The sequence below is a fragment of the Eutrigla gurnardus genome, assembly GCF_963514095.1.
Source record: "Eutrigla gurnardus genome assembly, chromosome: 5".
NCBI classification, from domain to species: domain Eukaryota; kingdom Metazoa; phylum Chordata; class Actinopteri; order Perciformes; family Triglidae; genus Eutrigla; species Eutrigla gurnardus.
The window spans coordinates 15,990,433-16,018,384 of NC_139919.1; the positions used below are offsets into that span (position 1 = coordinate 15,990,433).

General features: G+C 40.9%; 1 protein-coding gene across 2 annotated transcripts; it reads left to right on the top strand.

Annotated features, from left to right (window-relative positions):
• The first annotated feature begins 1,016 nt into the window (after window positions 1-1,016).
• rab28 (RAB28, member RAS oncogene family) lies at window positions 1,017-27,952 on the top strand. 2 transcript variants are annotated; one of them, XM_084009816.1, is made up of 8 exons: window positions 1,017-1,261; window positions 6,250-6,346; window positions 9,229-9,317; window positions 11,300-11,429; window positions 23,538-23,641; window positions 23,745-23,822; window positions 26,246-26,347; window positions 27,105-27,952. In XM_084009816.1, the coding sequence occupies exons 1-7, from the start codon at window positions 1,187-1,189 to the stop codon at window positions 26,339-26,341; spliced, it is 669 nt and encodes a 222-aa protein (XP_083865942.1). In that variant the 5' UTR covers window positions 1,017-1,186; the 3' UTR covers window positions 26,342-26,347; window positions 27,105-27,952. The 2 variants fall into 2 exon arrangements, with proteins under 2 accessions (XP_083865942.1, XP_083865943.1); XM_084009817.1 differs by lacking the exon at window positions 26,246-26,347.

Here is a 27,952-nt window from a genome sequence, read left to right on the forward strand (position 1 = left end):
AGACATTGGATTTAGTTGGACACAACCGAAAGTAGTACCTGTGTGTGTGTGTGTGTGTGTGTGTGTGTGTGTGTGTGTGTGTGTGTGTGTGTGTGTGTGTGTGTGTGTGTGTGTGTGTGTGGGTGGTGGTGGTAGTGGGGCAACTTTAAGACAAATAAAGCATAATGCAGTTTGTAACTGGCAGTGCATTATTAATAGTACAGATATCTGCTGCACTCAAAATAGGTTTCCAGATAGATTTACTTGATGATAAGATATTATACAGTACAACGTTAATACATAATCAGAACAATAATTGATTAACTAGATGTATGTCTACAAGTCTGTGGAAGAACACAAATGAGAATTGCAGATAATAGACGTTGCAGTAGTGTAAGGGCATGAATAAATACAGATATATGAAAGTAGGAATAAATAATAAGTATCATCTGAAATGAGAATAGAATAAAAAAATAGAAACTATGAGCAGCATTTCAATGTTGTGCGTGGTCCAGGTGGAGCTTTCAATTGCTTTGTGTATTGTATAGATATATTTATAAGCTGATCATATGCATGGTGTGTTAACTATGAATATTCAAAGTTACTACAGTTCACACACAGATAGCAATACAGTGAAACGTTGCGGAAATTAGTCGAAGTATAACATAGCAGAAATGGAAATTATCTACTAAAGTGCCTCAAAACAGTACTTAAGGTATAGAACTCGAGTAACTACTTTATTTCAACCAATCTTAGGACAATTATGTTGCGCTTCTAATGTTTTTACACTCACACTCTGACCTTTGTTACCCTGGCAACGGCAGCGCGTCATACACAGGACGCAACCACACCGCCGGTGATAGGGTTTTCCGGTTCTGACAGTTTCCCCTGAATGACTTTATGGCCAAACTGAAAATATTTATAAATTAAAAGAAGCCTCCGCTTTGTTATTCGGCACTCGTTTCCTCTCGTTCTAACCGAAAACCGATGTACGTCGAGGCAGCACAGTGCGTGTGTGTGAGTGGATCATGCCGAGCACAGCAGTGTTGCGTTAGTAGAGTCAAAATGGCGTCTGCTGCTTGCCCACTGTTCAACACTTGTTTAATCTATTTGTGATTAACCCGACACAGCGTTCAGCCAACCAGTGACTATTTTACCGGTGGTTTCGGTTTTCCACGCGGATTTAGTCGGAGCCCATTTCAGCGCCATGTCGGACTCGGAGGAGGACAGCCAGGACAGGCAGCTTAAAATCGTAGTGATTGGAGACGGTGCTTGTGGGAAGGTGAGACCAGCACAGATACACATGCAAATACCCAATATGACCGACGAAGATACGGCTTTAAAGGCTATATCAAACATAGACGGAGTGTTACTGCCTGTCAGCGTCCTGCTGTTTACGTTGTTCATCCCGAAGCTCCTCTGGCTTCCCAGTCACCATGGCGACCGACGCTAAAGTAGCTTAGCTAGCTAATTGCTAACAACATCCAATGCTAACAATGACAGCAAGAGACTTAGCTAACAACTGTTTTCTTTCTACGCCTCAGTGAAACGTTTTAGCTGTATTGTGTGTTGGGGGGCGCACACTAAATATAACTCATGTACGTTTTAAGTAACAAAGTGAAATGCCAAGTATACTCTATGACTCCATGAGTCCGAAACTAATTTAGTGCTAGTTGACAACATATTACTAGTTGACAACGTCTTGGTGCTCAATTGTCCATGCTTGCAAATACTGACACTACTTTATAAAAAAAAAAAAAAAAAAAAAAAAAGCATTGGCTTCAGTACAATATAATGTTTTATAATAAATCTTACATTTTAGTCCTACAAGTTATCAAGTTCAACATGCATGAATTGTGATACTAGTGTAATACACAAACACATTGTATTTTAGCTTTTAACTAAACAGTTTCATCATCAATTTATTCCTACTTAAAATGTTAATCATTAGCTTTGGAAAGGTTGCACAGAATAATATAACAGTTGTTAATAGCATTAGGCGCAGGGAGGGAGAGGTTGGCAGTGTTTTTATGACCATATTGTAAAAAAGAAGAGTAATGATGGAACGTTTTTCAAAATGGTCCCTTAACAGTTACTGATAATTGCAGTCAGTGTGCTCGTCATAGATAAAAAAAACTATTTTTGTACAGACAGCTGTAAATAATTGTTTGAAAGGCAAACAGGTTATTTGAGGTTATTTCAGCTGTAATTTACAGGAGGAGACATCCAGACTCAAGAAATGAGATTGTGAGGCAGAAAGTCCATATAAATAGCAAGAGACAAGAATGTAAGTGGAAAGTTGGAGCTAACTAGTTTGCAGAAAGAGAAGAGAGAGAGAGAGAGAGAGAGAGAGAGAGAGAGAGAGAGAGAGAGAGAGAGAGAGAGAGAGACATGTACTGGTATCTTTTATTATTATTATTATCGATCATCTCAGTGTCAGAGTTTGAGATTACTTTATTACTTATAAGGGAGACTACTGAATACAAAAATGCAGTCGAAAAAAAAAAAACCCCATAATGGCTTGATAATAGACGTGGAGGAAGAATGTTTCCAAAATTACATTGTGGATAAAAAGGGCAACTCCAGTAACCCAGTATTACAGTATTAATCACACATTAATGACTCCATGATAATGTTAAGAACCTGTTAAGATTAGTAGACAAACAAATGCAGCGCTGGAACTGCCCTGAGTTGATGGACATAGTTTTTTATCCTGTCTCAAAGATAGTATTATGGATTTAAATCTGGCACAAATCCGTCGTTCTAAACCTATTAAGTCTACCCAGCCTTTAATCCACATTGCGTGTGCTTGAACATAGTTGTAGTCTCCGTGCCGGCGGTGCTGTGTTTTATAGGAACTGAGAACTTGGCTCACACAATTAATACATTGTATTATTGTTGTTTTCTAATGCTTTTATCTGCCATTCTCATCAAACTAACATGAATCAGGGAGCCCATTTAAATTAGCCCCAGCTAAATTAACCACTGATAGCCCGTAGCCTGTAGCCTGCTTTTAGAATTGATGAGAGTTTAAATTAACAGACGATGGGTAAGCTTCGAGAAAAACTCATAAAAACAACATTTTCCCTTTTAGAGTAGTTTGTAGAAATAATATGTGTATTTTAATTGTTTTGAATAGGAAGTATACCTGGATCATTCACAGTCCCTACATTCGTCGTACACTTTAAGGCTACAACTGCTGCTCACTGGTAAAACACTGCACTGTACAGTATTAAACAGAGTACGACAGTTTCATAGCTTGGCTCCTGCAGCTGGTGGTTGTTTTCTATCAGTATACCTCTCTTCTCCTGGCCAAGGGTCCCTGTAAGCATTTGGCTCCAGAGTGAGGCCCCATTTAAGAAAATTATGTCTGCACAGCCCATATGAGTATATATTTATATTCTCTCATTTGATAGAATAAAATAACAAATGGTCATGTGTGAAGACTTAGTTTTTTTGAATGTCTGAGCTGTGAACAAATGTACCTTTTTGTTTAATTTGTATCATTGTCTCTCTTTTGTAAATCTACGGCAGCTTTAGGACTCCTGTTCCCTTTCAGAACTACTGGACTGAATCCTTTAGTATGTTGATACAGTAAAGATGTAGTTTAAAAGGCCTAATTTACACCTACAACGGTGGAATATTTTCCATGTCACAGCAAACAATCATCTGCAGCAAAGCAAGGAGGTTGTCATGACAATTCAGCTATGGTTCTTCTTCACTGCATTTCGAATTCTTGAATGAATGAGTGCAGGGACGTCAAGTGCTTTTCAGCTACACATCCCCAACTAATCTCTCCTTCCTCTGGGAGAAAGAAAATTAACGTAGGAGTAATGCTGAGACCCAATGAGAAAAATGAATGTTCTCATTCTGAAGAGCAGACATTTTTTTTTTTTTTTTGGCGGGGGTGGGGGGTTCAGAGAACACACACAACTCAGTTCCCAGTAGATACGCTACATTAATAACCCTCCTCCCACTGCTGCCAGGTGTCAGCTCGTCACTGTCTGAATGACTTACCTGCTTGTCTGTTTTGGGCAGAAAACAGGAGCCCTGCCCCCTATTTTGAGTAGGCACCACTGACTGACATCTTGAATGCCATTTCCCCCCTTATTAATGTCAATTTGCTGAGCAAATTGCAATCGGATCAGTTTTTCTTGGACAGCAGTTTCGGTGGTATTTTTGCTTGTGGTTGGTTGTCCATTCAGAAATATAGGGAGTTGTGGGAAGGCTTGTCCACCTGAGCAAGATGTTTTTAAAATATGGAGTCTCACATTCAGCCAGGCTCGTAAGGTGCTGGGCCTGACTTACACACAGGTCTATTTTTCAACGATAGTTAGAAAAGCCACTGACTTTCCTTTTTATATGTATATTTGCTCTCTAAAAAGGAGTCTTGTAGGTCGGTTACATTAATTGATGCTGCTTCCCAGCAACGGTATTTACTATTCTTCATCAGAATACCAGCATTTATATCTGTTCTAACTTTTTAAGCAGAATAAAGGCCCAGTTTTGATTGCTCTGCATCTCTCATCTTAATGTGGCATCACATGGACACAGTCAGCTTGCCATATTTTTTCCGCTCTCTTCCAGTTTCTTGTTTCAGTAGAACTTCCCCCATTTCCCGGCATTGGTATCATTGGTGACCCTGTGCTGTTCTCTGCTAGAGTGTCAGGATTACGCCAGCTTTTACGTTCCCTGGTTAGTTCCAATTGTACATTGGAAAAAAAGGACTACGTTGAGGGAGAAGAGCCAAGCTACTGGAATGCCAAGACAAATGGCTGACTAGGCCAACACGAGCATGTGGAATACATTTTTGCTGTCCAAGCTTGTTATGCATGTGTTGTCAGTGATTGTTTAGGCTACTTAAATGGCCGATTTTCTCCTTGTTGCGTCAGTCACCTCTTGTAATTTTTTAGTCACTCTTGAGCCTGTGACATGCTCTGCAGACTGAAATTAATATGAGGTATGCAGGGTAGTGAACTTAATTTAAGTAAGTAATACGTAATTAGTTGAATTCTGCACCTATTCAATTTAAAAATCCAAGATGCGATAAACAAAGGTTTGATATGAATGGTGGCTTCCACCTTAAGTTCCTTAAGATAGCCAAATTGAAGAAGACCCTGATATACTTATATTAGATTGCGTCTTCCCTGGAGTAATTTGAAAGAAATCCAGTCTTATTTGAAATATTATTTAGTTAAACTTTCTGAGCATGAATGGAGGTAGATAAGGACAAAGGCTGAAGTGAAAGCTTAGTGGATTGAAAGAAATAATTTAGTTTTAAATCCTCTAACCCTCAGTGAGTGGCAAGTACCACATAAAAATGCATTTGCGGCCACATGAACACTCAGGGAATCCCATTGCTTCACTTCTCTGTTGTGTTTATGTAAGCACACTGCTCTAAAGATAGCTAATAGACATTCAGCACTTGGTTTTTTTTTCCGATCCTCATCCATCAAAATGAATTAAACTTGGCATGTCAAGCCTGTGCTATGAATTCCCATGGATTTCAGGAGAGCCCCAACATGCTATTTTTTCCCTTCTCAAACACAACAGTGACAGTGATGGAAGCTTTATAATTTGTGGCAATTATTAGGTCTGCAGTCTGTAGACATGACATATTCCGACACCTGTTTTTCTAATTCATGTTGATTTTCACTGTCACAGCCGTGGCTGAGTAGTGAGACGGCTGGGAGCAGGCAGACAGTTACATCAGCGTACCTTTCACTCAGTCACAAAAAAATTTAAAATGGATTTGTAATTGTGAAACGAATGCCCCCCCCAGGTCATACGTCAGGGTTGCATCACCAAAGAATTACGACTGCACACTATTATGGATATGTTTGATATGATAAGTTGTACGCTTGTATTTATAGAAATATTAAATTAAATATTGTCGAAAGCTTACTTTGGCATTTGTTCAGTTTAAATGAAATCAAAGTTTTTCTACATCTGCTCACCACCGAAATATCACTTTTTCAGGAAGTTCTTTTATATACTGTATATTTTCTCTGGAAGGGGATTTGCAGCAACTTGAATTTTGCCCTGAGCCATGCTGCGTTTTTTGACTTGACTTTTATGTTATGCATATATGTGTTGAAATTGTTTATAAGGCACATAATATGCACTGAATTCATTTTCTCCTTTATCCCAAAAGCGTTTTCTTTTTAAAACACTTAACTGCTTTAAATGAACTGTTTTTGTAACTATTGATTGTGAAGAGGCGTTCAGGCACTCGCTCACCATGTCTCTGGCTTTGTCTCTCTGTTTCAGACATCACTCGCCACCAGGTTTGCACAGGAGGCCTTTGGGAAGCAGTACAAACAAACCATCGGCCTGGATTTCTTTCTAAAGAGAATAAGCCTTCCAGGTGAGACACCTTCATAATCTTTTGGGAGTGCTCGCTTGTTAGGACTCAACAGACTCAGGACACGTGTTGCACAAGCATGTAATAGCAGACTTGTTAATTCTATAAAATGGTTAGGATATGCATTTGGCAAGATTATACTTAGACAAACATATTTGTAATACTGTAATACCGGCATGAAAGTTTGGATGTTTGTGTGTACTTTACGTTACCCATGTTAAAGAGATCCAGAATATTAATTGAAAGTCTAATGCAAGAAGAAGAGGTGTATTGTTGATCCACCACCACTTTCTGTCATCTCTTTATTTCTCATCTTTTCTGGCACCGCTCATATTTACTTGGCCCACAATTTCCAGGCAGAGTTTGTTCTTCAGGTTAACTCAGGAGCTGAATGTGTCTTTTCTGGTAGCCCCTCATTGTAGAGAGTCTGCCACTTCTCAGGCTTATTCACTCTGAAAGCTCTTCTCTCCAGAGCAAACAGCACACTTTTTTTTGACTCCACAAGGCCAATGGACAGCTTATGTCCAAACGGGCGAGCCTTGCTCATAATTCTGTGGGCACCGCACAGAGTAAATACATTAACATTTTATATCCATATCGCTGATCCTCAAGTTCAACTGATCTTTGTCCTGCACCACATAAAACATTCATGTTCTTATTTGTTTATGTTAAACCCTCCGAAATAAAGCCACACTCTGTATCCCCCTTTAGATCTGTAAAATAAATGTTTATTGACTGATGCTATATTTAGACGAAAGCTCTCCATTTTTACTTCCTACCATGTGAAATGGGGATTTTCAGCATTTTAAATGGCATTTCTAAAACTCTGCCAAAGCCTAAGCTCCAGAAATCTGCAAAGTGGCTCCATTCTTTCATTACTAATAAAACAACATTAAGCAGGGGCAAATTAAGTGCTAAAAGTTAAAGTTATGCTGATTTGTGAGTTGGCTGAAAAATTCTATTTTGATTTTGTGTCAGTTTTAGCTTATGAGACTTAGGAGAACTAAACCCCCAAAAATGTTGTGGTAGAGTCCGGATGAAAAGAGCCAACCGTAAGAACAGGATGGGCCTCAAAACTTCTTAATGTGCACCCGAATAAATGCTGCTAATCGTTTGACTTTTCTTTCCAGTCAGTTTCTTTCCTGAAATAATCATTGATCTCTCCAGTGTTGAACTGTAACCTTTGTTTAAATATAGTATGTACACGTGGCTGTATCACAGGGGCAGCAACAACACTGGGTACAACACCGGAGTTGTTAAATGGCCCATTTTCTGGGGAATTGGGTGTTGATGAGCTGATGAAGAGGAGGGTGGCTCTGCAAGCTGGGTGGTCCCGAACTTCTTTAGGTCCCCCACCCTGCCTTGTATTGGAGAGGTGGTGTGGCTCTCTGGGTCTCTATGGGGCTGTAAGCGTCTTTTGCAGCAGGGGGGAGAGTAGCCTTATAGCCAGCTTTGGCCCCGCTCACCATGAAGGCCCAGCTTGTCAAACTTAATGTACATTTTTCCAACGCACGGAAAGGTGAGGCGAGGCCGACTGGCACACAACAGCCTCCTCTGTGTGTGCTTTTTATAACAATGCCTCTTCCAGATGTCTCTGCCAAACCAGTGAGGTACAGGCGGTGAAAAGGATTGACTAGAGTTGAAGTTTATGTGATACATTTTCAAACTTTCTGACGCTGCTTTGTCTGCATCCACTTCACGTCGTACCAATTATCAACATGCCCTTTTTCCTGACCTTGTTATCAGTTTAAGTTTCATCCATTGGGCTCACAATCGCAGTTTCTAGTTCTTTCAAAGCATAAGCAGAAAGCTGTCAGCACTGCTGAGTCAGCGTGAATCTTTGAAACATAAATAAAGCTAGTGTCCGGGCATGGTGGACGGGTGGGCAAGGCTCTTTATAACACCGAGGGACCGTTATTCATCGCACTCCTCAATGTAGCTTTACATTGACACTGTATAGTCTAGATGTAGTGACTGTGAACCTGAGCGTTTCCTTCCCTCGCTTTAAAAAGGGGACTTATGAAGGGGTTGAGTCGTCCAGCCGTGTCCACAGTGTACGCTCTGCTCCCCATCGCCTCACCAGCCCAGCGCCGGGCCCTCATCACACCAACATAAACTCCTCGCTGTCTGGTCCTCCCTCCTCCTCTTTTTTTCTGACTTTTTTTTTTCAACCACCCCTTTCATTTTCCAGAGGAAGAAAATATTTATTTGGATTTGGTTTTTGTGCCCGTCTTTCTCTCTCCCCTTCTCATTCACTCCTTCTTTCTCTTTCCACAGGCATAAGGACAAGAGTCTTCTTTTCCTCTCATTTTGTGTTTAATTATTGCTATTTTCCTTAACAGCACATAATTCTCCTCACTTCCCCAACTTGGCAGGATAAGGCACCATGCAAACAGCTCTTCCCAGGCTAATAAGAAGTCACATTTTTTTCTGCCAGGATATTAAGAATGTTTAAATTAGAGGGTAAGCATACCTATTCATCCCCTCAATCACTGGGCTGGATATTCTTGGATGTGAGGTGTGGGTGACCTGGCAGGCAAGAGAGCTTAGCATGAAAGATTAATCGCCGATTTATTGTTTCCATTATGTATATTAACAATGTGGACTTTTATTATAGAAATCGCTCACCCAAAACACAGGCTCCAGTTACAGCTGACTCGTTATTTCCTCAGGGTTATACGCTTTGTTAAAACAAATAAGTTGATGAATAAAAAGAACAAAAACATCCAGACTGGAAACCCACAAGTTGCAGCGTCATAACTTTTTTGCTCATTGTCATTGTTATGCAGACACAATTCTTTTTTTAAGAAAAGAAAGTGGGAACTCCAAAATATATTCCTACTTGTCATTTAAATAGTGGTGTCTCTGTCTCTTCTCCTGTGTAGGCAACTTGAACGTGACCCTGCAGGTGTGGGACATTGGAGGCCAAACGTTAGGAGGGAAAATGCTGGATAAATATGTATACGGAGCTCATGTAAGATGACACACACACACACACACACACACACACACACACACACACACACACACACACACACACACACACACACACACACACACACACACACACACACACACACACTGCCAACAATAATATATGTATCTCTGGTTTGTGCTGCAGCTTCCTCATCTGTTTTCTGAAACTCAGTCTTTTTCACTCCAACATGAGGCAAAAAGAGTTTGACTCCAGTGTTCTCAGGAGGGATAAAAAATGTGTAAATATACAAAGCAAACACCGTCGATGCTTGTGACTTAATGGGAAGCACAGGAAGAATTAGTTTGTAGTTTTCGTGACTCTGTTCAGGCTTATTAGTACAGCCCTGCTTCATTCAGATCCTGCCACTCCCTCCCTCTGCAGCCAAATCATAATAAACTGTCATTTGGATTTACAGTTACAGTGGAGCAAGTTAACAGAGCTTTACAAATCAGTGCATCTCTATTTTTACAGTTGTTTTACAGAGTTTGATGTTTTTTGTATGCTTTTATTCCTCGAAAATGTAAGAATTGAACTTTAAAGCAAACTAACTTTAAACTGACATTATTCAAAGTATTTCATAGTCATACATGAAGGAGTCTAGAAAAAGAGGCTACAAATTGATCTATTACTCTCATTTAATGGTTGTCCTGTATGAAACTACAACGTATTGATTCAAACAACAGCAGAGCTCTCTGCATACACTTTAATTTGTGTCAGTGCATACTTGCATGTGCATGTGTCTGCAATCTCAGCATCCACAGGTAGCAGTGCTGCTATAGACGAGTGTCATCTGTCATCTCCAGGATGTCTCTTGTTTGAAGTGGCCTACGTAAAGACCATGGTTTTCTAAACTTAGACCCATACTGCAGCACAAGATGTACCATTTGGGCGCAGACAATACACTTTTCACCATAAACCAGTTATGATATGCAAGCACACTCCTGTGATGTGTATCTACAGAAGCTAGACACACATTAGTGTCTGGTTCTTTTCTATTCCATGAATCTCCCTGGCTTTAAAAACATCAACGTGACCTCATAGTGTGTACTGTGTATTAATTACATCTGCAGCACTTCCTTTCTCTCTTGCCTTCACAAGCAAAATGTCGAAACTCACTGCCACATTACGACACTTTGCTTAGTTTCTCTTCGGCGATGTGTGGAACCTCCACACCTATTGTTCAGCACTGTGCGTCCTGTAATCAATCATGGCTGTTCGGAAAGACTCGCAGTAATTGTCAGAGGCCTAAGCTGTCGTCACCGACCTTGCATGTTGTGACAGTGCGTGTCCGCCCAACAAAAAGCAACAGACACCCCTTCAGTCGTGTTGCATCATGCAGTAAAAGTAGAGACTTTTACCTTGACACACATTTAATTTCAGGTATAAGCAGTGATAGTAGATAGTTAAACTATGTGATTATTTGTCTTGATTTATGCCAGCAGCTCTTGTATCTGTGTTTGCTCTTTGATTAATTCATGTGTCCATGTAAACAGGTCCTTCTGGCCTCAGTGTTTGCTCAAACTGGGTCTGGTGTTGTTGCATGCGTGTTTCTGCAGTGAATACAGTGTTGAGGATTACATGGGGAGGAGGAGGAGAATGTCTTTAGGCAGACGGCCTTCATTCATTAGCTCAGATAGCAGATAACCACAGCTCACATCTATTCTGCATGACATCCTTAAAAAAAAAAAAAAACTGGAGACTGTTAATGTAAAAACCACTATTTTCATTAAAAAACATATACATAGGTCTTCACTTAGATCATAATAGTACTGGACCTACCTCAGATTATGTGTGAATCTGTCCTCTACTCAAAGAAGAGGAGCAGTGCCACCTACTGTTCCCATTGCTGCCTCAGTATTCCTCAAGTTAACATAAATAGGAGAAATTAAGCCGTGTACTCGCCTCCAGGGAATGTAAAGGTGAGCTGATCGAATCAATGTCTGATGACTGTGTTGTCCCTTTATGTTTTTCCAATGCAGGGTGTTCTCCTGGTTTACGATATCACCAACTACCAGAGCTTTGAGAATCTGGAGGATTGGTACAGCATGGTGAAGAAGGCCAACGAGGAATCGGATATCCAGCCAGTTGTCTCCCTGATTGGGAACAAAAGTGAGAGACACACATGCATAAACACTCAAACACACATTAGTCCTTGTTTGTCAGCAAGGAAAGAGCATCACAGTACCTTGAAAAAACAGAAACTGCTTGATTTTCATTTCTACTAAATAGTTGCAAATTAAATCAGGCTCTCTTATATTTATTAGATTACCCTGAACCATTTTTCATTTTGCATGTCTGTGTTTGTGTGTGGAGGAGTGAGTGTTAAATGGTAGCAGACGTGTTTGTTAGAGTACCAGATAACTGATCGTGTGATAAGCCAGTTGATAAGAGTGAGGTTTTGGAGCGATGGGAATGCTGATGTTTGTGAACTCTGGGGAGTGACTAACGATGATTTAGGATCCCCGGGCCAACGGACCTAGGGCACCGCTTATCTGTGCCCCTCCCTCCCAGTCAGTACCCGTCTGGCCCCTCCAGCCTGAGCCTATGTTCCTGTCCCGAGTCGTTGGTTAAGGAGAGGAACTCGACGTTAACCAGACGGGCCTCCTCCTATCAGCCTGCGCCCATCCACCCACCTCCAAAATAAAGAGTAATAATGATGACTCTTTTAAACATCCCCTTGACAGATGTGGAGTCGTGGCTGCCGCCGTGTTATTGTAAAGTGAGGAGTCAGTATGTGTGTGTGTAATGGTGACTGTCCACCTTCCCGGGCGATGATGAACGGTCAACAGAGTGGTGCCTGCACACAGGAAGCTCTCGCTAATGTTACTCAACGGGGACCATAGGTCACGGTTTAATTCGCCTGTCTAGAGCAGATTCTCTTGTCTTCGCATCCGTTGCATCTCCTAATGCCCCGGCTTTAACGGTGGGCGCCTCTGTATTTAGGCTAGGTTTTGGGTGTATGGGTGAGTGTGTGTACTGTAATATTTAAGTAGTGTTCATCCCACTGTCAGGCTCCTCACCCCCACAGTCATTCTCCCCCTAATGGCTCTATTGCTGAGAATGGCCCATGTGTGTTTTTTCTGTTCCTTCAGACTGAAAAAAAGAAAAACAAAATCCCACACAGATTGCCCCGCTAGGAGCAATCAATTACCTTGTGAGACTTTATGAATCCCTGAACCCTCCCATGGATTTCTTCTTTTTTTCAGGGAGCTTCAAGAGTTAGTCTAGCTATCTAGCTGGAAATGTCCACACCTTCATTTCTTTTTTTTAACTTTTTCGTCACCCCATCCTATCAGAGCTTCTAACCTTTTTAAGTATTCTGGCCTTTTCTCCAAAATGAATACTTGGCACACATTATACAAAACATATGAATACACAGCATTCTTTAGGGAGCAGAGTTGAGATTTCTTTTAAATGGTTCCCATGATGTTGGACTGAGTGAGGCAACATGTTTGTGACAACCAAAATAGAAGTACAGGCATAGCAAGGAGCTTATAAAAACACAGATTTATGTCTCTGTAACAACTTGTCTTCAGGGACATTTTTAGTGTTCCCACTTAGATAAACTTAAGGTGAACACGGGTACTTACTTTAGTCGCCGGGTAGAGCAGAAACAGTTATATATATGCAGCTGAAAGTTGTAATGGAATAAAAGACCTGTTACAGTATTAAAACATTTCAAAGCCAACATGGAGGCTACATTTAAATGTGACTCTGTTTGGCTTATTAAGATTACATGTGCTACCATATACACTGAGTTTAAATTTCCTGAATAACCCTGTGCCTGCCTTTTAGTTTAATTTGAGCACTCTTCCTTTACCCTGTATACTGTAAATGAGCCAATGGACCAGACTGGTTCATTAATGAAGCTGTCCCCTCCTCTCCTTACTGTGGCCTGACTGCCCTCCTGTGCCATGTCACTGCCGGGGAACAACCTTTCCTTTCTTCAGCTTAGCATGGCCGGCTGGGGTTAAGTGTGCTTGTTAAGCGCTAGCATGCTGCACCCCCATGCCCTCTACATGCTGCCCAGAGCCTTGTGTTAAATAATGGCACCACTTGTAACAATTCAGAGAGGAAGCCAATGAAATGTTTTATTGAGGGCACGCATACGCTCACACAATTATTTAATGCACACGCACACACAGACAGAGAAAATGCACTTGGCTAAAGCGACACTTTTTTCTGAGAACACATGGGTAATGGAAGAATGCTAAGCTCTTGGTCTGTCTAAACATACTATAACTGTTTATTACAGTGCAGCCTGGTGTAACACCGTATGGTACACAGGAACCTCTCAAGAAAAAAATGTTGGCATGTTGCGTAGTCATCTACTCCACCATTCCAGTGTTTCATTCTGAGTAGACCAATAAGTGCCGTGTGTTTGAAAGGGCTTTGCTTAACAACAGCTGCATGTGGCCTGTGACTGTTTGCGTTTAGATCAGAGATTGTCTCATAAAAAAAATGAAAAAAAACATGGCATACTGTTAGGAGTTCTGATCCATATTTTGCATAATTTTGTGTGTTGCAAAGTACAGATATCATCATTGAATCGGGCCGTCGGCATTTTAAAATGGATTATGTTACTGCTGGAAATTAGTGCACATATTTCTTTGTAGACATTAAGCCTGTGTCGTTTATCAAAAAAAATTGTTTTTATTAAGTGGGGATCGCAGGACCCCTGCTCGCTCCCCACCCATCACCCTTCCCATTGCTAGCGCTCTCTCCAGAGCATCCATCATGGGCTTGTACAGCCCTTATTTGGGTGACTTAAATGGGTTCAGTTCTCTTAACCCCTCCTCATCACTCATGGCTTTTTTGTTCAGAGGTTCTAACACTGTTCACTGCTGATCCACTCAGGCCTGCCATGGGAAACGTTCCTTTCTGCAGGCAGATAAGGTCCCTGCATGAAGAGAATCTGTACACTCATTTACGTCTTACCTGCTGTTTTTTTTTGCTCAGTTTCTTTCCCCCCCTTTCTTTCCCTTCTAAGTCCCTATCTTGCACCATCTCTCAAACACAGTTGCACATTCATTTTCAACCCTGTGCAAACATTCACTCTTTCAATCACACACTTAGACCTACTCTTCAAGCTTATCTCTCACATGTGTGGACTAACACTTCTGCTGTAGCTGCCTTTTCTTACAGTTATGTCTTTTCATTGGCTCCGCGTGTCTGTTGTGTTAAACAACATGCGTGTTTGCTTTCTGCACGCTATGGCAGATCTCACTGCATACCGTTACACGTCGCACTTCACTCTCCCCAGTTTTCTATCCAACCATGTGAAAGCCTGAGCGAAACATGGATCGCCCCTAACTCACGATTCGCATGAAGCATGCCCTTGCCACCAACATTGTCGGTCCTGAGTTGTTTGCCATCTTGGCAAGCCCTCGGGTGGAGTTGAAGCCTTCCCCCTTCCCGACTCTCTCACCCCCGTCACCTCCCTGCCCCTGTAAAGCTGCCACAGTTCTTGTCTGTTCAGTGCAGGCCTGCGCATTTCTTAATAGAGAGATGCTCAGAAGTCCAGGAGTGCAGAGGAGCTCAATGCGCTTCTGTTTTTGGTTTAGCTCAAAAATGTTTTTCCTGGCTCAACCCACTCGTACTTAGGTCCTCTTACAACAAACTAAAAGGTCCTAATTGCCCCCAAGGGAAAGGTTTAGCCACAATAGACATGTGGTGGGACAAAAGCCCAGTGCTCTTACCCCAGCACCCTCACCCCTTCCCAGATAGAAAGGATGAACACGTCAGCAGTGTCTGTTTTGCACTGTGGGTAGCTCAACCACAGGTTCGACACTGTAAAACATTATATATACAATATATAGACCTAGTAAGGCATGGTGTACGGTTCGGTGAAGATCTGGAATGTTTACAGTTTACGCCAAATCCAGTGTTTCCCGTTTCTCTTCACATTTTATTAAAAGGTAAAGGGTCAGAACAGACATGTGTATCAAATTGTCTCACTAACTGTAGTCTGGGAAAGATAGGAAATAGATACTCAGGTTGCAAGGAAACAGAGGGATGAATAAAGAATTACAGATGTATTACTCTCTCTCTCTCTCCATGTTACACTGATAAGTGTAAAATCACAGATGCAGATGCTGAGACGTGTGTCCAGCACACTTTCTAGGGTTCGTTTAAGCTGACTCAGGTGGCTGATGGGTGGTCTTCCCCAAACGGAGCAATGCAACAAGTGCCAAATCTAGTGCTCCTTGCTAAATGTACTAAATGCTAAGATTTAATTGTAACAACGGGTCGACCCAGCTCTGCTCCCTGCACTCATCTCTTTTGATTCTCATGCCTGTCGAAACATGGAAAGTCCTCATTCATTTTAGCCATCCATAAAGCAAATATTGTTGCACATGCAGTAGATGATCAGTCTTTGCATACCTTCTTGTGTGGTAAGTCATGGGCCATTTGAGTTGCACAGCACAGCTTAGCCACCTGACCCGAGTGCAGCCTGGAACCCTCATCACACTCAGGCTTTACTTTATTTCTCTGCTTCACAACATTGATATGGAGGAATTCCTAGAAGGGGCCTTGCTGACATGGGGTTGGGTAAATAACCGATTGATCTGGATCCACAGGCATATTTTATAAATGTATGTTAAATATTAACATATTTTCCCCTCCTTTTTTTTTTTTTTTTTTTTTTTGCTAAATGTACTTTTATGGTGGGGTGAAATATTACATCACTGTCTTTGGACCCTTATTTTGCTTCAGGTTTTTTAACTCGTTCGATGTTTACTCAGGCAGTCTTGAGCAGAACTCACTTTCCATGTTACAGTTCACTGCTGTGTCTTGAAGCTGAATATGTAAGCCAGTCCAACCCATCATTTCTCTTAGGAAGACTTTATAATTATGAATAGATTTACAATGATGCGATGCATACAATTACGAAGGCTCGCCTGTGCTCCGTATAATAATTATAGCTCATAGTTACGCTGCCGGCTCACAGAGGCATGTATTACTGCTCGCCCATAAAAGTCCACTTAGTTTAACAGCGACAGGAGAGCTCAGAGGACATGGCCAGTGAAACCCAGGGCAGCGTCTTGTGCGGTCGGCTCAGAGCTGGGCCTTTTGTTCACTTTTCACGAGTCCTGGGAGCCCGTTAACCCAGGCTGCGAGGCCCTCAGCCCTCAGCCCCATGTTTTACTGTAGCAGTGACAGACCGGCACTCCAGCTCTCTCCTTGCCTGTATAGCTAATGCTGAACACTCTGTTTTACATTCCCTGACCGGGGAGGAAGACAACATTGTTTTACTAGCTGTTGTGGAGTATCTGATTATGTTTTAAAGTTTGAATGCATGCATGTATGCGCGTGTGTCTGCACATCGTTTCATGAAGAACGATCAAATGACAAGATGAGCTGTGATCAATGAGCTGTCGACAGAACACTTCTGACCTAGTGGAAAGCGAGTCCCCCGACGGTCCCGGCCCGTTTCAGGCCACCGGGGCAGGGGCGCCGCCGTACAAAGAACGCTCTGTCTCTGTCAAGAGTCCCCCAAGGACTCCTGCACGGGGCCCGCTCACCTCCACAACACCAGGCTACTAACAGCACTTCATCTGTCTGTCCTCACCCAGAAACGTCACGATAATATTATTAGCTTACCATCAAGCTCTAATATTCTTATATTTATCTCTAATTATTCCACCATGAACTGAATTCTCATAGATCTCGTTATACAATGTTCAGTCATTAATAGCAGCTAGGCTTGGCTGCAGACTGATGAAATATTATGCAACTGCACGGATGCAGGAATTATTATTTTCATAATTTATGATTATGATTTAATTGAAAAAGCGTATTAAAATAATTTCCACTTTCAGGTACTTATATTTAGATGTTCAAGTCCTCAAAAAAATAAACATTGCCTACTGTAAACAATACCTACACTGTTCAGGTCTAATGAAATGAGCAAAAGTTAAGTGACTTCTGAATGACTGCATAGTGTCTTAAGAGTAAAGACAACACAAGTTTTTCTGTGACACTCTGATACTGAATTTCTGAAAAAAAAAAAAATGAACCAGCATATTTTCTGAAGGGGAAAATAAGTTATTGTTTACGTTCACATCCCGGAGTACACACCCTTCATATTTCAAAACAGTTTTTATGAGCCCTCACCAAATCATGTAAACCAGTTGGACAAATCATTTAAATGCCTCACATAAATTCCACCATTCACCAGTTTTTTTTATTAGCCACTGAGGTAGTGAAAGTTAAATCAATGTCTAATCCAATCAGATATCACCCAGAATGATTCATTATTCTTTTACCAACTTTTTAAGGGAATAAACGTTTCCCCGTATCTTGTACCAGAAAATTTATGGGTAAATAAAATGTCACATGTAATCAACCTTACCAATTGGTTGTTAGACTTGAGGGGAAATTATTACGCTGCTTTTCCAGACTCCTGTAGTTTAATATTAACTTGTGATAAAGTGTCTAATTGTCCACAAATATACTGTTTTTGTAGCGTTTTTTTTTTTAGTAGTCCACATTTTTGGCAGGATATATGGCAACTTACTAGCCACACTGAAAATATGTTACACATGTTTGACTGAATGCTTCACTGGGTGACTTGAGTTTGTGACCACTAGTAACGCTGGTGAGCATCATTTTGATGTGCGTGTCTTTACCAGCACACGCATGTGGACGTGTTCTAGTGCCACAACTCAGGGGCAAAGTGAGAGTTTAATGCATTTATATTTTCCAAATGATTCTATATATTTCCAAATATTGAAAAAGGTTTTGTTTCAACGAAAGGCATTCATCATGTTTGAAAGGATTAAAGGACACAAACAATGTGTAACTGAGAAACACCGAATGTTTTTTTTTTTTTTTTACAATAATAATTTACAGTATGATTTTTAAATTGAAAACCATTTATTTTGGGAGGTATTAAAGCAGCATTAGACTAAAATGTTGTTTTAAAATACACTGTCAATGCAAAATGTATTCTTACTCCAGCTGTCAAGTCACATCAATGTCGGAACTTCCCGCTGAGGTTCTTTTCAGATAATACAAAGACTAGAATGAGACACAATAAAGGAGTCATTTACTGTGCTACAGAATGTACAATAGTCTTGAAACCAGCCAGACATATCAGATTTCTCAATATAAATTTGTTTTGCAGATGACTGTATTTACTGCAGGGCTTCTTTCCCATCTTAGTCCATGCATTAGGAAGAGACAGCAGATTATGGCTTGTGATCTGAGATAATGACTGCAATATGAACGCTCAAGTAAATTTACAGAGATGCAACTGACACATTCGTGTTAGCAACCAGGACTGTTCAATACGTATAAGCACTGTTAGACGAGGTTCTTACAGTATGTCATCTGACTTTGAAAGTGAAGCAGTAGACTCACAAAGCCCCATTCAATGTCAGCGCTACAGAAAGTTCTGGGATGTTTTTCAACTTGGTGGTGCCAAGTGAACAATTTGCTCAGACAGTTGTAAGTCTTTTCATTAGGAGTTGGACCTGGTTTGATAATCCCTGCCCTCACTATACAGTCTGAATTGTTTCATGGTCGTCATCGAGGGGAAACTGAGGCGAACCCTCTTAACAAGGTCTTAAAGGCATAGTGTGAGGTAATGTTGGATGTGATAGGTTCTCCCCTGGGGTTGATTAGGCTCAACCCTGTAACTTTCACTTAATGTGATATGACCCCTCAGAGCACAAGTCTCTGACAACACACACACACGCCCCACCATTACTACCACACACAGACACATAGACACACACAGTTCACACATTCCACCCTCAGCCCTCATACAACTGCTGTTTAGTTTAAAATGAGGCTGTCGGCAATTAACTGTGTTATGTCAAGCTTACTGGCTGTTGCTAGCTGGGTAAACTGTTCCAATTGGTCCCCAGCAACTGACTCGGTAGAACAGTAAGGAGGTGTCTCTGTTATCACAGCGTGGTTTTAAAAAGCCTACTGAGGATCACACTGCACAGTGTAGGATTTCAAGCTGGTTACCCAACGTACAGCTATTAGCTTGTGGCAACATGTGCTGGTGAAAAATCCAAAATGTAGTTCTCACATCATCCATATTTGGCCTGTTACCATGTCAATAAGAATAACAATAGAGTGTGTCTGGAAATGCAAGATATGTTGCCGGTAAACTTTTTGCTCCTGGTGTGAATTTTGCCATTCGAGGTGAGTGTGTAACTTTTTTTTAAGAAGAAACCGCTCACATCTTAAAACGAAACTGTCATCAATAAAACCTAATAATACCTTCAGGTTAATGTCAGCAGCATTAAGCATGTGTCAAAAAAGAGTTGATGTGTGACATGGGATATGGAAGTGCCGTTGCTTAATAAATATTATAAGTACATATATGCCACACAACTATTTGAAGAATGAAACATTACTGATAGGTGACATAAAATACTTACTTAATTGCTTAATTCCTGAACACCTCTCTCCACGTATGTCCGTTGCCAAGGCGACTTGTTAGCAATCTACTTCTACTCTGTTTACTGACAGATTACAGCCACGTGTAGTTTGTACCGCAAACTTCTGAGGAAAACAGTGCTGTAATCTAGTTTATTCACCCCAAACTAGTTCTTGTAAACGCACGACAACATTTTAAAAGTAAAATTCACTTGACAGTTGAATGGAAACTCAGCTTGTGAGTGTGTTTACATGTGCATGAGTACCCTGCTTCTAGTCAGGTTTTTGGAGTATTCCAGTTATGTGTTGCACATGTAAACATCATATCCTTGATTCAGAAATCTGGATAAGGCCTTAACTGGCTTATCCAGGTTTCTGCTGGTAGAGAAATGAGTGGCTGGGATGATAATCAAGACAAACCTGCACACACATGATCAGAAAGGTTTGTTCCATGTTCCATGTAAGTGTCAAATCCCGAATTAGATCAAAACTGGGATATTAATGATCATCTAAACATGGTTTATGTAACTTTTGAAAGAATAAAGACACTTCCTCTTAAAAATGGAAATGTACTCTTGTCCAGTTCAACAGTGATGGTCGGCCCGACACCATTACTCTGTCAAATACCACCAGCAGCTTACGGCGACTAGTGGAACATATTGTACTGTAACTGATCTTACTGAGTCACTTTGCTAACTTTATTACACTTTTATCCTGTTATTCTCACTTAGGCATGTGAGGTAAAGTAACAGACCTGTCTCATAACTTTTGGTCAACCACCAATTTAGCCTCCAGTGGTTATCCTGTTCAGGATCTGAGGGGGGCTGGAGCCGATCCAAGCTGACATTGGGTTAAGGCAGGGTGCACCTTGGAGAGGTCGCTAGTCTATTTGTTCAAAAATGATGTTATTAATTTATTGTTAATGGTTTTTCAGTTATTTTATATCAGTCATTGGCAGCTGGTGTACTCCTTGCTAATTTTACATTGTTAGTGACTCCCTCAAAGTCCGTTGTGTTTGAAGATAATCAGGTCCGCCAGTGAGCGGATTCTTTCCATGGAGGCGCTAAGCTGACATCCACAGACACCAACTTGTGGAGAGGAACATCCATATTTGTTCTCATTTGGTTGTGTTCCCTTCCATGTAATAGGTCACCACAATAACAAACCAGTTATTTTACGGTAAAAGCCTAATTTATCCGGCAGATATTAATCTCTAACTGTTGTCTTGTAATTCCCCGCAGTGACAGGCAGACCTTTTAAATAAACAATGGTGGTGACCAGAGCGAGGGAGGGCCATCGCTCTCGACGAGTGATGATCCCTTCCACTATCTCTATGCGCTCAGAGGCCTAAACAGTTTATTTCGGTTTTGCAGTCACTTCCTAGGGGTTGTTAGGCTGATGTACAGTTTGACAGAAACAGAGGGAAACCAGATCATCGGAGGAAGATTGTTTTGACCTGATAAGTAGAAATGGGTACATTAGGGAGAAAAATGGAGCAAAACACTAAAACTGTGGGATTAGTCTTGTATTGCGTTTACACAGACAGATGCCACATGCTGAAAAAAAATATTTTCTGTGAGAGCGTGGGCCCACCTACAGTATTAGTTTGTGTCTAAAAGGAGCTGTTGCTCACAAATCATGAACTGTACCACGAACATACACACAATTGACGATCGCCTGACCATTTGAATATATGTTGACAAAGAAATCTCACCACAATAGTAGATATTCTGGGTCTTTTGTTCATATAATCTGAATGGTCTTTTGGTATAATGGTCTTTTGATCTTTAAGTTTCCCCAGTTGTAATGAGATTGTCTATTATATTTTCTGAGCACTTGTGTCAATGTACAAATTCGATGACAACTGCATGTGTCGAAGAACAAAATCTGCAGCCGCTACACATCAACTGACACTTCATTTTGTTTCTAACTGACAGTTTACGTAATTCAACTGATGTTTCAACTGCTGTCACTGCTTACAACAACTGACAGTTATTTACGCAGCATACACTTAAACTATCACTGGTGCATCTTTAACTGAAATCAACTAAATTAACCGAAAAGGTCATGGCTTCTGCCTCATCTGACATGTCAACTCAATACATTCCTCTTTAACTTACAGTGCTTTAATTTCCACTGACACTTCGGCTGTTTTAAATGTTTTAACTTAAAGTGCAACTGCAACAAGACATCTCAAATGCACACTATTGACATGAACACACCTGCATTTTGCAGCAGGGGCAAAATTACATTACATTACTCACAAGTTTTATTGCCCCACCCCCATGGACTAGTTCAATATTTCCCCTCACCTTGATGCACAGCCCCACAGGCAGGATTCAGAAACCTCACTACAACTTTTGACTTACAGTAACGTGCCTCCCTCAGCTTTTGAGCCACTATGTTAATGTTGGCTAATCTGACTGTGACACATGATTGATAACCTTTCCCAAGTGTGCAGGATCCAAAGGATTAGCAGTGTTTACTTCTAGTAGCATGCAGGGTACCTCCGCTGTTAATGACTGGAATTAATAACCTGCTGACGCCTATGAGACAGCTATGTTTATGTACAGGCCGAGCCATGACAGTCTGCCCTGGACACTGAGTAGTTGTAAAAGTGTCTGCCCTTGCCCAGAAAGGTTTGTGTTTATATGTCGCTTATGATGATGGTAATATTCGTTTTAGTCTAAAATTATTCTTTTTTTTTTTGCTATGGATTGGCCTTTAACTTTTTTTGGGTCATATGACTTACTGAGATATTAATAATACAGGATTACTGCACTGTTTACATTTCTTCCTCTCTATGTATCTGTCTCTCTCTTTCTCTGCTTCTGGCTTCATCCCCCTCTCCCTCCCTCCCTCACACACACATACACACACACTAAGGGGCATGAGAACGGGGTAAATCCTTGACAACTTCAATGAAACCTCACACAAAGAGTAAAACTCGGGGGGACGAGAGAAATGCAACACCGTACAGTAGCCTGACCTCCTCCAGCTACCATAGACATGTATGCACCAGATACCGGGCGTGGCCGCCTTTCTGCACAAAGCCAGAAATAAAGAGCGAAGCTATTGCTTTCAGCAGCAAGACCCCCAGGTGACCTTCCTCATCGACCCCTGTGTGACCCCATAGCAAGGAAGGAGAGAAGCAGTGCACCCGGTATCACTGCACAGGGGTCGAATGCACATCACAATAGCTAAAAAGGAAGGCGCTGTCATTGTGTGCTCATAGTAAATCAGCGTGAAGGTGACATATCCAGTTCTTGGGCCTGTGTGCCCACCTGAAAGCCCGGCACACTCATACGTCAAACTGTTTTCTCCTCCGACGCTCTCACTGTGAGTGTAGCCTGAAGACTTCGGTCATCCACATATTGTTTCTTAAGCATTTCTCCACAGCTGGGCCAGTTTGTCTCTTTCAGGTCAAATAGAGGTTCATGGCTCCGGGGTTCAACTGTACTAGGCTTACACCGAGGAATGTGTCACAGCAAACCTCAGTTCCACCTGGGAATGAACGCTTGGTGCTACTGAATCGATCAATTCCACTCTCAACCCCCCTGAGATATAAATAAGAACATTAAATTAGCAGCTGGGTTTGAAAGCAACATAACAATTGAATTATGCTTTGTTTCCACGTGCCTATTCTTTAACACTAGGCAGACCCTGCTCCATCTTAACTCGAGTGTAAACAGTTATCTTTTGTGTTTATGTCCAGATACGTGACAGTTAACCCTGTGAGAGTGCTGTGTAACCACCTTATAAATCTATCTATCTTTTTTGCACGTTTTTCTCACACGTCACGCTGTGTTTCGTCCACAGTCGACCTGGAGCACATGAGGACAGTGAAGGCTGACAAACACCAGCGTTTCTGCCAAGAGAATAGCCTCGTCAGTCAGTTTGTGTCGGCCAAGACGGGGGACTCTGTTAGTACCAGCTCATTCAATAATTCACAATAAAAATTTGATATACAGAGTGACTTTGATGGTACTTACTATGTCCTATTTTTCTTGTTATCTCTTTCTCCAGGTGTACCTTTGTTTCCAGAGAGTGGCCGCTGAGATTCTCGGTGTAAAGCTGAACAAAGCAGAAATAGAGCAGTCCCAGGTGAGCCATAAAGGTCTTTCTCTCATGTCACATCATGTCCCACATTATAAAAAGCTTATTTGCCATCATAAAACGCTTATTTACTCCAAACTTGGATGAAACATGTACAGTTTTTTTCTGCCTTGCACTTAACCAGCCACTGATGAGAGATCAGTCTGTTCTTAAACGTGTCGGTTAAAGAGTGAAAGTAGCTGGTGATTTTTTTTCTGTGTTTCTCTCTCTTAACATAACATGTAATGTTATGTCTGAACTTAAAGGAGGTCACAGTGAGTGTGTAAGGTCAATGGAGGTCACCACACACTGTATGGGACCTTTTGTTGTGTAAACAGGAGTTTGTTACATTTGCCTCCTGTGATGATCTACCTGCCACTGACACTGGCCATCTGTAAATAGACCCACATTGACCACATTAACGCGTGAAGTCAGAGGTTAAAGGTAGGCTGTTAAAGGGGTGAGGAGGTTAGGATTGTCTCTCTGATTTATTTGGTTTATCTCCCACCGTTTTGGGCTAAAACAGGGTCTCGGCTTGCCAGCCAGACCAAGGTGCCCAATGGTGGCAGCTGTAGGATTTACAAGGTCACCTCCCCCAGAAGCATTAATCCTGGGTCCGATATGACCAGTTGGAGCCACACTGGCTGGGCTGTGGTTGATGAGCTTGGGGGCTACATAGAGGTCAGGACCCCCAGAGAAGGGAGAGCATGTAAGGGACGGAATAACCAAATTCTCAAGACCCTCTCCCATCACCAACACGGCTGCTGACTAACAGAAAATGACCATCAACTAATGGAGCTGTCCATCTAGTTTGTTCTTCTTCCCCTCCCTTGATAGCTTTGTCAATAAAGCAAAGTGCTTTAATCCAGGCTAATCTAGCAGGGGGAGTGGCTGGACTCAAGTTGCACTTCGTGCAAAAAAAACTCGACAGTGTTTGTATACATATACACTTAATATAATATATATATATATATATATATATATATATATATATATATATATATATATATATATATATATATATATATATACGAGATCATCATATCATTTTCATGATTGTATGACAAACTTGATTGCTTTCTTATACTCATCAATGTATTTGTGTCAACAAAGTAGATTTTTCTGGAAATGTCAAACATCAGGACACCAGGGTATTAGAGATATGTCTGCCCCCCGCCCCTTTTTTTTTTTTTACAAAGGGGAAATGAGGACATGCTGAATTCTATATATATTTTACCACATTCTGAACACATTCATAAATAAACAAGTTCCCAGAGCCCAGGCTGACAGTCCAAAATCCATATATATTAAGTTTAAATGATATAAAAACAGAATCAGAATCAGCTTTATTGGCCAAGTATGCACACATACAAGGAATTTGACTCCGGTAGAGTGGACACTCTCTCAGACAGTAGACAATAGACGTACACACAACAATAAAGAAATGCAGCAAAATCCTCCATTGATGAAGCTATATTTTAAGAATATCTGGCATTATTAAAATAGTTGCAGACTAAATGGCTGTTTACTGAATAATCAAATCATTATTCCAGTTCCAGTTCAGTCCATCTTGAAAACCCCCCACTGAATAGAAATTCTTAAAAAGACAATATAATGTTGGAGAGGTGAAGGAATGACAGACTGGATATAGAGACGAGGCTTTGAGCAGGTCATGGCTCTGGGTCTAGCCGTGGGGCCAGAAAAGCCTTATTATCAGCTGTCAGCTTCAGAGAGCTGAACATGAGGGTCACAACCCCTGACAGTATTATATCTGCCTGGCAGCCCTCTCCGTCATGGTCCTCTGTCTGTTGGATCAGATAGCGAGTCCACGGATCACTCACTGACTGCGACACCAGGCTTCGGCAGCTCATTAATCAGACAGCCAACCAGAGAAAACTATTCAGCCATGTGGTCCGTTATTCTGCTGCCACATGTGTAAAGATTTCCAGAGAAGTTAGAGACACTGCACCGTGGTCAGAAAAACGAGGTGACTAGAGAGCAGATGAATAAATAGTGGCTATATAAAATGATATCAGTGTAACAAATGATTAATTTAAAATAAATAATCAACAGATTAAACTAATGAAAATGAGTGTAAGCTACAGCGCTGTTTATTTAATTTTTCATCTTGAGATTTTTGGGATAATTTTTTTATTTCAAATTTAAAGAAAATAAAATTTATGTCAGTTATTCTGGCATGAAGATAGTTTTTTTTTACACAGAATCTATCTGAGCATATCAATGTCATGCATCACTGTTTTTTTTCTCTCAGTTTCTTACATTTCTTTTTAATTTCTCTCTCTCTCTCTCACCCCATTCCCTCACCCTACTTGGCTTTGGTCTCCATTCTTCTCACTCTATCATCCTCTCCCATGTCTTGGCCATTGATTCTGTCCTTTTTCTTTTTGCTTTCCTCCATCTCTGCTGCTCAGAGGATTGTGAAGGCTGAGCTGGTGGACTACCCACAGGATGAAGGCCCAATTAGCCAAGAGAACAACCAGAAAAGCAAAATATGTTCTGTTCAATAGTTGGAAGTATGTCCCAGTGGAGCGGATATATGTCAGTATATCTGTGTTAGATCTTAGAGCTTGTAGTTGTAGTAAATATCACTGTCATGATAGATTTCTTTAGTAATCCTTCAGACTAATAGCACCTTATCATGCTTCCTCTGCTGTCACCTTTTGTTTCTCTGAGTTGTTTGGGAGTGATAGTCTGAAAAACCTTTGGATGATAGCAGAGATGCAGGTGCACAAATGTTCTGATCGCTGTCTTATATCAAAGCACAGATTTTGAACCTTGTACAAAGTACAAATGTGGCATGAAAAGTTTTGGGAGATATATTTATTCGCTTTGTCTCTTTCATGTCTCTTTCCATTTTTGTATGGATTCACTGGTAGGAGGATTTTGTTCCTTTTGACAGCTAGCTGCTCGAGACCTAACCCGCTGCTGTCTTCAGCATCATATTTACCGTACAGACACAAATGTGGTATCAATCCTCTCATCTAACTCTCAGCCAGAAAACAAAGAAGTGTATTCCCAAGATGGCTGATCCAGAACTATTGAACTTATTCACTGTAATGAAGGGCTGGTCTCATCTGTAGTATATTTTTCTAACTTTCTGAAACTCTTTGTAAAACTGTTCAACATGGTGGACTTAACAATGTGTACCTGGGGAGAAGTTAATAGAGATTTAACTGAATCAAGCAATTAAGCACTGTGTTGAATTGAGTCTTTGTTGTTATAACAGCTGTTTAATTCTCTGTGTGTCCGTCTGTCTTTGCATCATTGCAGCGCGTGGTGAAGGCAGACATCGTGAACTACAGTCAAGACACCGTGGCCAGGACAGTCAACACTCCTCGCAGCTCCATGTGTGTTGTGCAGTGACCCTCTCAAAGATGTAAAATTGCCTTCTGTCAGTATTCCCCTTTCAGGATTGTGTTCGGGGTGTGTTCCCTGTATTCCTGTGTGTCAGTTGTACGGGTGAGATGAAGAACAGACCGTGTGGTTTCGAGGCCTTGGCCTGTAGTTTGGATATTTAGCAGAAAAGATTTCTCGGTAGTTCACCAGAGGAAATGGGACCTTTTAGTTTTTTCAAGTTTACACGCAGCTATTATTTCATTTCTATGATTCAACTTAAATAAATATAAAAAAAGATGTTTGTGTTAGCATGAATTGTGAATACATACATACATATACACACACATACATATATATATATATATATATACACACATACATTTATTTGTGTGTATGTGTGTGTGTGTGTGTATTTATTTGCCATTGCCAACAGAGATTTGTTTTAATGATAAAATATGCTGCAGTATATTTCTAAAGATAACACCATCAACACCTGTTCAATCCACCTCCATCCCTTCAACTGTAAAGTGGATTTGTTGCATTGATTTAAACAGGGAGGTGAAACCAAATGCTTTTATGTGTGTGGTGCTTCTCAGTTGAACAGAAGGAAAATAGGCGCTAAGAAAATGCTGTAGAGGATTGAAATCTGTTTTCAATTTGCCAATTAGGGGCTTGCACTAGCAGTGCTGTGATGTGAACTATGTACTGTTATTTTGCATTGAAACATTTCAGTTTTACAATCCTAAAATCAATATTTACATTTTATATTCTTTATTCTTCAA